Genomic DNA, 9,961 nt, shown 5'->3' with positions numbered 1-9,961 from the left:
TGACGCCCGCAGCGTGTGAGCGGGCGTCCACCGGAGGGATCTGGAAGATGGAGGTAAGTGTGATCGTGTTTCTGCCGGCATAAACTGCACCGGTTCCAACCGGTGCAGTTTATGCCGGCAGAAACGCCCCATCTGAATGCACCCAGAGTGTTGGACTGGATGGGCCTTTGGCCTGAACCAACGTTGGCGTCTCTTATGTTCTTATGTTCTTATGTTATTCCTCAGGGGGATCTCCTGCGGAAACTTTTTTCTCTGTCTCCTTAACCCAGGACAGGCAAAGCTACTCGCGTGTAGAACAAAAGTATGGAGGGGGACTCAGGGGGCACAGGAAGCGGGGGACGTGGGAAGGAGTTGAAAGCCGGCCACTGAAGTGAGGAGGAGGGACAGAAGTTCCGCCCAGAGGAGGAAGATAAGGTGGAAACATCTTTCTGCCTGCTGGATGAGATTTTGGAAGAGTTTCAGTTCCTTCTGTGCCTCAGGTATTTAGATGAGATGTGGCAGAGGCACAACTTGACGGGCAAAAGCCAAACGGCATCTTAGCCTCTGGCTCTTTGCCTGAGACACTAAAGTGAGTCGGGTTAGCAGAGTAGGGTTGCCAGGTCCGGGTTGGAAAGCACCTGGAGACTTTGGGGGTGGAACCAGGAGAGGGCGGGGCTTGGGGAGGGGAGGGGCCTCAGCATGGCACAATGCCGTAGAGTCCACCCTTCAAAGCAGCCATTTTCTCTAGGGGAGCTGATTTCTGTCAGCTGGAGATCAGTTGTAAAAGCGGGAGACCCCCAGGCCTCACCTGGAGGCTGTGGAAACTCGAGCTGCAGTGTTAGAAGAGTCAAACAACAAATATATACACTGCAAAAACCTTATTTATTAGTTAAAGTGTTCTATATGTTCCATCTTATAAAGTGTATTATTCATAATATTCTAAAACAGGTATATATTCATTACATGCAATATCAACAATAATAATCAGTTTGTACAATCTAATAGCTACCAGTCAATTTACATCCTTTTTACATGACAGGCCTACCCCCTGCAGCAGTTTAGAATTACTTTTAAAATGTTGGTGGCAACCGTGGGCTGGATCTGTGTCTGGAAAGGTGAGAGAGGATGTGTGGGCTTAGATTTAGGGTCAGTTTGTTTACAATTTACAGTAGCTACATTAAGTCTGCCTTCAGTTTGTGTTGTGATGTAACAACCTGCTCATGTGCAGGTTTGGGCCACATGACTGAGATGGATTCTTCAATACCAGTGCTAAAGTCCTAAAAGGAGTATTTTCAGAGGCAAAGGAAAATCACTCCACACTGTGGGGTGAGCAGATGCATAGAAATGGCTAATCAACTACCATAGTGTGGAACAATTTAAATTTAAAGCATTGTGTGTGAACTGGCTTTTACGTTGCCCCTTTCTTATTTCCCCCCAACTGCGTTTTATATTTCTTCATCTTCAAAACCAGGTCCCAAGAACTGCTAATCATTTTTATGCAATACACATTTCTGTAAATGCCTGACATTCAGCACATATTGTAGTTTATTTGAAAGGATGAATAATTTTCTGTTGTCTATCAGACCAAATACAAGAATGCATCTCATATATCCCACATCCTGCCTCACAAGAATCAAGCATTCATTCTCTGTTAATAGTGAAACTCCCTGGAGCCAAGCTTCCGGTGTAATCGCGGATCAAACTGCGCCGGGGCAATTAGCCACGACTCCCCTCCGCGATATCTGGCCCGTGTGCCCAGGGCCATAGAACACTTTAACTTATAAATAAGGTTTTTGCAGTGTATATATTTGTTGTTTGACCCACCTGGAGGGTGGCAACCCTATAGCAGATTCAGGATTAGCCCCAGAGGTGGCGTATTGCACCTTTTCTACTGTCTGCTTGTTTGAATTGCATTCTGTATTTTGTAAGCTGCTTTGGGTCCCCACTGGGGAGCAAAAAGCGTGAATAAATAAGGAGGGGTAAAATGGAGAGGAGACAAAAGGGCAGGATGGAATAACAAATTTATGTACTGGGTATCAGCTTCCGGGTGCACACTTGTCTTCTTGCTCTGGTGCTTCAGACCAACGTGCCTACACACCTGAATCTAAATTCGTTTACTGTATTTCTTATCCTGGCATTCTTCAAAAAGTACCAGGGGCAGCACGTAACACTGAAAGAGTGACGTATTATACCAAGCAGCGAGTCAAAACAATAGCAGTCGAAACAGCATATGACATTTTAAAAGTCCAGCCCTATTTTAAGGGATCATTAAAGCAATCATGAGATAGTTACAGGCTTGGATGGAAGGTAAAAGGTTTCCAGGTCTCTGATACAAAGGGCAGGGGAGAAGAGGCGCTTCTGCCCTCGAAGTTTCATTAGTGTGAAAAAGGGAGCCAAACATCTGCAGTTCTGTGGTTTCCAAATTTACAACCCATGTACTTTGACATCTGTTACCAAATTAGGAAAATCTTACACTCATCTGGCCCTCCTGCTCCACCTGCTGGCGCATATGTTCAATTACAGCTGGCAGGTCAAGGGCTGAAGCAGAAGGGGGGGGGATGATGGAGTGGGAGCCGGGGCTGCCTTCATTCCCATGGCCTGGTGATATTTCAGAGGAAAAATTCGGCTCGCAAGTTAACCATGCCTCAATGTAGTTCCCTGGCATCAAGTCGTACCAGTGGTATCTTCAGGGGTTTCCTACAGCTTTTCTAGACTCAAGTAAAGACAGAACACTTAAACCACCGTATTTCCGACCTGGTCCCAGTGCGCAGATCGAAAACGAGAGGGAAGCAAAAGAAAACACAGATTTGGGGAAAATCTAAGCATCCACCCACTCATCCCCCAAAACTGGGAGTTTGTTGTTAAAAAATTAAAAAGCCATGCCAGATATGAGAAAACTCACATGGCATTTGGGGTTTCTGCAGCAACTCAAGGGGCACCCAATGTTGAACAGCCTAGGGTGGTCAGGTCTCCCATTACAGCAGATCTCCTGTCCCTGTGCTCCACCAGGAGAAAAATGAGGCAAAAAAGGATGTTGCTGTGATGCCACAATGTCACAAAAGTGTTTTGTTTTTCCCCCCCATAGACAGGGCTTTTTTGGTAGAAAAAGTCCAGCAGGAACTCATTAGCATAATAGGCCACACCCAGCAGCAGAAACTCGTTATCATATTAGGCCACACCCCTGATTGCACCACTCATTCGCATATTAGGCCGCACCCCCATGTTACCAGAAGTGTGGTCATCCAGCCACACCCACCTTTTGCTTCTTATTCTGTTTACCTTGTTTGTTGTCAAAACCCAGGGCTTTTTTTGTAGCAGGACCTCCGTTGCATGTTAGGCCACACACCCCTAACATAGCCAGTCCTAATGCGTTTCTGCTGTTGGGTGTGGCCTGTTATGCTAATGAGTTTGTAATGTACTCCGCCATTACCACGTGCGCGACCGTTGGGCCATGTGGTCAAGCACAGCCCTGAAGCTTCGCTCAGGGAGAACAATAGCCCAGCGGATCCTAGCCCGCACCTATCAGAGGGCCAGGTCCGCAGCCGAGAGCCTATGGGACTCTCGGCTACTGTAAATAGCCTATAGGAAGTAGGGGGGGTGTTTTGGTGGTGGGTTTCTCTGGGCATATATACCGGCCTGCGAGCCGGCAGTCCTTGTCTTGTTCCAGCTTAATAAAAGTACTCTGCTGAAATCACTCCATGTTCTGAGTACTTTTCAGAGTTCCTGCTGGGTGTGGCCAACTCGGGAGCCAGCCGGAACTCCGTTCCTGTGCGTTCCTGCCCAAAAATAGCCCTGCCCATAGAGACTTGGAAGATACCTAGAGCACTGCAGCAAAGCCGTGATGTCACTTCCTGTAACCACACGTGAAGCCACGGTGCTGTGTGCCACAATATCACGCCACACCCAGGGGATGGCTGGCAACCCTAGTTATGGCCCCACCAGGAACTGAGGGAGGCAGGAGTAGGGAGTGGGAGAGAGGGTGTGGGGGGGGGACACAGGTGATTTCTGGGAAAGGGAGGAATGGTAGAGGTTGGCTGAGGGGAGGGGGAAAGAGAGAGCAGTGTGTGAATGGGAGAGATGGGGGGAGGGAAGGAAGGTGCATGAGCAGGAGTATTGGAGAGCGGGCAGAGGAGCAGCAGAGGAAGTAGGGTGGCTGGAAAACTACGGAGGTTTTGGCAAATATTAGAGTGTCACCATCATGATGTCACTTCCAGTTTTTCAACAGAAGTGATGTCATGCACTGATGCAACTACCCCGTTTGGCTTCCACTGGCCTTTGAGGCTCCAGCAGGGAAAAGAGGGGATGCTCCCATAATAGCGGGTGACCGTGCATCCCTAGCCTGAAACTACATGGGCCTGATCCTCAGCAAGATCTGGCTCAGATTAAAAGAAGAAGAAGAAGAAGAGATTGGATTTATACCCCGCCCTTCACTACCCAAAGGTGTCTCAGAGCGGCGTACAAACTCCTTTCCCTTCCCCTCCCCACAACAAACACCCTGTGAGGTGGGTGGGGCTGAGAGAACTCTGACACAAACTGCTCTTTTTCAAGGACAGCTGTGCCAGAGTTTGTGACTGACCCAAGGTCACATCAGCAGGTGCAAGTGGAGGAGTGGGGAATCAAACCCGGTTCTCCCAGATTAGAGTCCGCGCACTTGACCACTACACCAAACGGGCTCTAGCTCTGGAATTCTTCCCCCTTTGTTCCTCATCTGAGCTCTTTCTGAGACGTAACTCCAAGGGAAGGGTTCCTGCATGGCAAGTTTGTTGTAGATCTAGTTTAGATGTTCACTCACTCACCTGTGACAACCACCAGATCATAGTAATTGCTTTGCTCGCACCAGTATCTACCAGTGTCACTGTCCATCACGCTGCTCAAGTGGAGGGAGTAATTCGCAAGCATCTCAAGGCGAGGCCAGGCAGCCGGCAGACGCTCGACGCTGTTGTGCTGCCCTTTGCGGAAGAGAGGGGTTGCGATGCCTTCGAGGTCAAAGTACCAGTTCATTTCTCTGTGTTGCTCAGGGCAGTGTGGACAAGGACACGGCAGCTCCACAGGAGAGTCTTTCTCCGCATACACAACTTTGGGCAAGAAAAAAAGCCATCATGAATGTCAGGACAGGAAAACACAACAGGAGTCATTCTCATGACGGGGCATGAAAAATTAATTGCGCGCGCGCCGCACGCACATCACCCGGAAGTGATGGGAGGACGCCAGGCACGCTGGGGGTTGGGCCACGGCCATACAAGGGAAAACCATAGAGTTTTCCCTTGTATGGCCATGGCCCTGCCCCCAGCATGCCCGCGTCACTTCCGGGTGACGCGCACATCGGGGTGGAGTTCCCCCTGGGGCCTGATCTGGCGGCGCCGGGAAACGGGCCTCTGGGGCAGGGGTTTCCCCGCCCCCCGGGGGGACTTGGGATCCCTACCAGCACTATTTCAGCTAGGCACCAGCCCTGGGTGTGCAGTCTCCTCCAGTAAAGCCCATTCAACTACTGATCCAGGAGAGTGAGAAAGGAAGAGCCCAGCTCAGAGATGCTCTTAGCCACAAGTGAGTAGCAGCTTTGTACTAAACACGTTGCATTGCAGTGTTCTCTGCACTATACAGTTACCATGTCAGATTACACGGGGAAGCTATTGGAATTCATAAACATAAACGCAATTTCAACAGGAAAGAAGAGAGTTTAAAAATAAATAGGGCATGGTTTCCTGTCCTGAAAAACACAAAAGGCTCTACATCTGACAATAGCACTACAGATAAGATTAGAACCTCCTCAGGAAACAGGAAACCTCCTCAGGAAACAATCCATATACAAAAGAACCTCCTCAGGAAGGTTCCTCCATTAGCATGTTCACAGTCTGGGGAACTCCCTAATCTCAGCCCTACCCCACCTTCCTGAATAGATATAAATTACCTGCCTACCATTTTCTTCTCACCTCGACACAGAGAGTACTCCATCTTTATGTGTTATACCTCTGAGGATGCCAGTCACAGCTGCTGGAGAAACATCAGGTCCTACAATGCCAAGACTATGGCCGTACAACCCGGAAAATCTGCAACAGCTAATGTTTTTAAAAGCCTTAGGAAGTAGTCCACCTAGCCCAGCTCATCCATTCCGGACCCAGTCGGAACTTGGCTGCTAAGCAGGGTTGGCCAGTTTAGAAGACAGGTTGCCATGCAGAGAAAGCCAATGGCAAACCCACCTCTGTCTGTGTCTTGCCTGGAGCGCCCAGTGGATGGGGTTGCCATGAATCAGCTGTGACTGGACAGTACACATTCTTCTTCCAGCCTTAGGGATGTCTTTCATTTTTAATGGATTGTTTTTTGTACTATATATTTTTATTTTTTTAAAAAAACAAGATAAGATATTAAAGGAATACAAGAGGAAAGAAGGATTATATAACAAAGTATATATATTGAAGGTTGCTCTACATTACAGGGTATAGAGAACCTGCTTGATCTCCATCTTGCACCATGGAGGCTGGACATGCGTCCAGCATCCAACACCATCTAGCTAGTTAGAATAGGCAATCTATATCTATCTCTTACCTGCACTCTCAACCATGTATTCCCTTTAATAAATGTTACTTATTAGTTTTAGAACTGACTGCTGACTCCGTGTGACTTTGCAAGTCTGTTGCCACACCAAGCCCCAAGCTCTGCTGCGTTTAAGCCTTTGAGCACTCTGCTATTCTTCCGTGGTTCCCTGGCAGTACCTAGTCCAAGAATCCAACAGTTTTAAGGGCCAGTTTGTTTTATCAAGTTGTTATAGTTGTCAGCGACCTTGACCATGTCTATGGAGAGGTGACCGCAGTACCTAGTCCAGAGAATCCAACAGTTTTAACGGCCAGTTTGTTTTATCATGTTGTTATAGTTGTCAGTGACCTTGACCATGTCTATGGAGAGGTGACGTCACGTGCAAGGTCTCTAAATGGAACAAGAACACACTAGTTGGAAGTTCAGGACAACACTGAACATTACCTATTTCCTGCCTTTGTTGTATTGGGTTCCGATCCAGGCACTGACCAGATCCAGACCTGCTTTGCTTCTGCAAGGTAGGGGTGCCACGTGCTTTCCAGCTACCCCCTGGGATCAATAGGACTACTGTTTATTTAGATCATTTCTGACTTGTTTCTCAGCCCGTGTTCTCAAAGTGCGTGGCCATAAAAGGAGACCGCTAAATTCAAAAGGCTCCAATACATGAAAACAGCACTGAAGTACTGAAATCCTGGACCTTACAAATCCCAACTGTTTTCATGCTACTTTTAACATTTTCTTTCATTGTTCTCTTATCGGATGATCCAGTTGCACTGCATTTTCATCGTGTATATTATGCTGGCCTGTATTGCATGGTTTTAAGAATTCTGTAGTCTGTGTTTAGTCTCAGCAAGAAAGGCCAACAATACATTTAGTATATAAAAATAAAATAGGCAACTGGTTCCAAAGCCTAAGGGTTCAGGACTAGGGTTGCAACTTCCTAGGGTTGCCAACCCCAATGGGGGCGGGGGATCCCCCAGTTTCGGGGGCCCAAATCCGCCACCATCTTAATAATGCCGTCATATCCCCAATAACAGATTTTGAGAAATTAATGCTTATTAGACCTAAGAAACAAGGATTGATTTCAAAAATTTATAAACTCCTATTTTCCAAACTCAATAATAAGCAATTGAGTTATCAAAAGGCTTGGCATTTGGACTTACCTACTCCACTGTCTGAGGAGCAATGGTTCACAATCTGGAAGATTCAACATAATATATCAAAATAATCTAAAATCCAAGAAACTACTTATAAAGTGCTCTCACGCTGGTACTTAACGCCGGTAAAGCTTTCCCATATGTCAAATACTATTTCTCCACTATGTTGGAAACTCTGTGGTGAGAGAGCTACATTTTTTCATACATGGTGGTCCTGCCAACATATTTTTAAGTTTTGGTCGGAAGTACAAGCTAGAATTCTAACCTCTCACAGGTATAGACATACCTTTAGATCCTAAAGTCATGTTATTAAACCTATGGCCTGATGATAGCATAACAACAAATCAAAAACAACTAATTAATATTTTATTAACAGCTGCCAAAAATGCTATAGCGCTGAAATGGAAAGATAGTAGTCCTCCATCTATAAATGTTTGGTTATATAAAATTTGGAACTATTTTGTGTATGAAACCATTTCTATATATAACACGGCAGACCAAAATGAATGCGAACTTTTCAACCCCATAGGGAAATGGTACCCCATTATTGGAAAACTTACCTTTGATAATTTTGACTGGAAAACTATTTATGATGCTAAATACAAATTGTTATTGCTTGGTTAAATATTGTATGGCTTCAAGGTTTTTCAGTGTAATTCCTATATTTACTGATATTATTGTAATTCTTTGTTTTATATGAAGAAAACCAGCGATTTGCTGTTTGTATTCAAATGTTACAATTGTCTGTATTCGTGTCACAATAAATAAAATTGTTTTGGTTAAAAAACAAAAAAAGTAGCCCACCTCATGGCTAGAGAAGCCAGATCGTATACAGATGATTGCATCTCTCTCGCACGCACGCACACACACACACATCCTTTGAGAAGTTGTGAAACAGGAAGGATGCTGGATTCCTTTTAGTGGTTTGCATGAGGTGACCTCAGGCCCCCATCCACCATAACTGGAAGGACTAGTTCACACACTAACAATTGTCAGATGGAAGCTGTTTTGAATGTTTATGTGAGGGCTACATTTGTGCTGTCATGTAACAAGGTGTTTGCGCACAAAGGTTTATTACGCAACTTAGGGTTAGTTTCTGCCTTCCACCATGTAGAGGGCGCTAGAAGTGCCCAAATGATTTTGTATTGATTATTATCTGCTTTAAGGGAAATCTATGGAATAGAACTCTCTGGGCCTCCCCTGGAGAAAGTTGGCATCCTACTTCAGAACACTAGAGAGTCTTAAAGTGCTGAAACCATTACTTATATTTAATTGGCATGTTTTCACCACTTGGTTTAACGAGAGAAAAAGGAGTATGTTGTGATGTTCTGCCAACTTTAAAAACTTGTCTGAAAGTCCTGGATTTATAGCTATGTGAAGCCTTTTGAAATACAGGTGTCCTGCTTGTTTATGCCAGGCTGAATTAAGCTGTAGGGGAGTTCCTTTATTTGAATAAATACTTTTTATTACCCTTTACTGCCTGGGTGATTGTTTTTACTGTGTGGTTTATTGGCTAGCCACATAAGTCAAAGAACCTGAAGTGCCTTTAGCGTATTGACAACAACCACAAATGTGTATTATCACAGGACAAAACACAGGCCTTACGGAGTTCGCCAAAGGCAGTTTTAGGTCTCTGGACAGGCAGCATATTAGGGTTGCCAGATCCCTCATGGCAACTGGCAGGGGCAGACGTGTAGTGACATGCCTTCATCACTGCCCAAGTGACCCTGAAGTGACGTCATCATGCTGGGGCAACACTCTGGTATTTGGCCAAAAACTCTATGGTAAATTTGGCTTCTACCATTGAGGTTTTGCCCAAATACAAGAGTGTCGTCCTGACACCCCCGACTTCATGGCACATCACTGTACGTCAGCAGAGCCACCCTCTTTTTCAGGGTAAGATCCCCTTGCTGGCCAGCTGATCGGCAGCTGGGTGGTGAGGCCTGACAGTGGGAGACAGTGTCTCCACCGGGGGTCTAGCAACTGTACAGCATCTATATATCTAATCCTGAAGTCGCCCCGTGGTGTGCGGATACCTAAATCCACACACTGGGGGCAGCTGGGGGGGAGGGAGAGTTTTGTGCACACGTGGGACGGGCCCCAGGTGTGCACAAAAATCTGAAAACTTTAAAAAACTATCGGGGGATATTTAAATCCCCCCAAAACTAAGGAACGCTATGTGACCTACCTAGCTTCAGTGCGGGGCGAGGGGAGCGAGCAACCAGTGAGGCCCAGCGGTGGCGGCGGGGGAAGGAGACTGGTGAGGCCCGGCAGCTGCACGCCTCGCTTTGAAT

At 46.4% G+C, this 9,961-nt stretch overlaps 1 protein-coding gene across 1 annotated transcript in view; it reads right to left on the bottom strand.

The window, feature by feature from the left end:
• The window catches only part of LY6G6F (lymphocyte antigen 6 complex, locus G6F), a 24,515-nt gene that overhangs the window by 11,414 nt on the left and 3,140 nt on the right, over window positions 1-9,961 (bottom strand). Inside the window, exon 2 of the mRNA XM_015420574.1 lies at window positions 4,776-5,054. Within this exon, the coding sequence (XP_015276060.1) occupies window positions 4,776-5,054 (279 nt within the window). The remainder of the gene's footprint in view (window positions 1-4,775; window positions 5,055-9,961) is intronic.

The sequence above is a fragment of the Gekko japonicus genome, unplaced genomic scaffold (genome assembly GCF_001447785.1).
Source record: "Gekko japonicus isolate JY-2015 unplaced genomic scaffold, Gekko_japonicus_V1.1 scaffold753, whole genome shotgun sequence".
In the NCBI taxonomy this organism is placed as follows: Eukaryota; Metazoa; Chordata; class Lepidosauria; order Squamata; family Gekkonidae; genus Gekko; species Gekko japonicus.
This window is presented reverse-complemented; position numbering and strand designations above follow the sequence as displayed.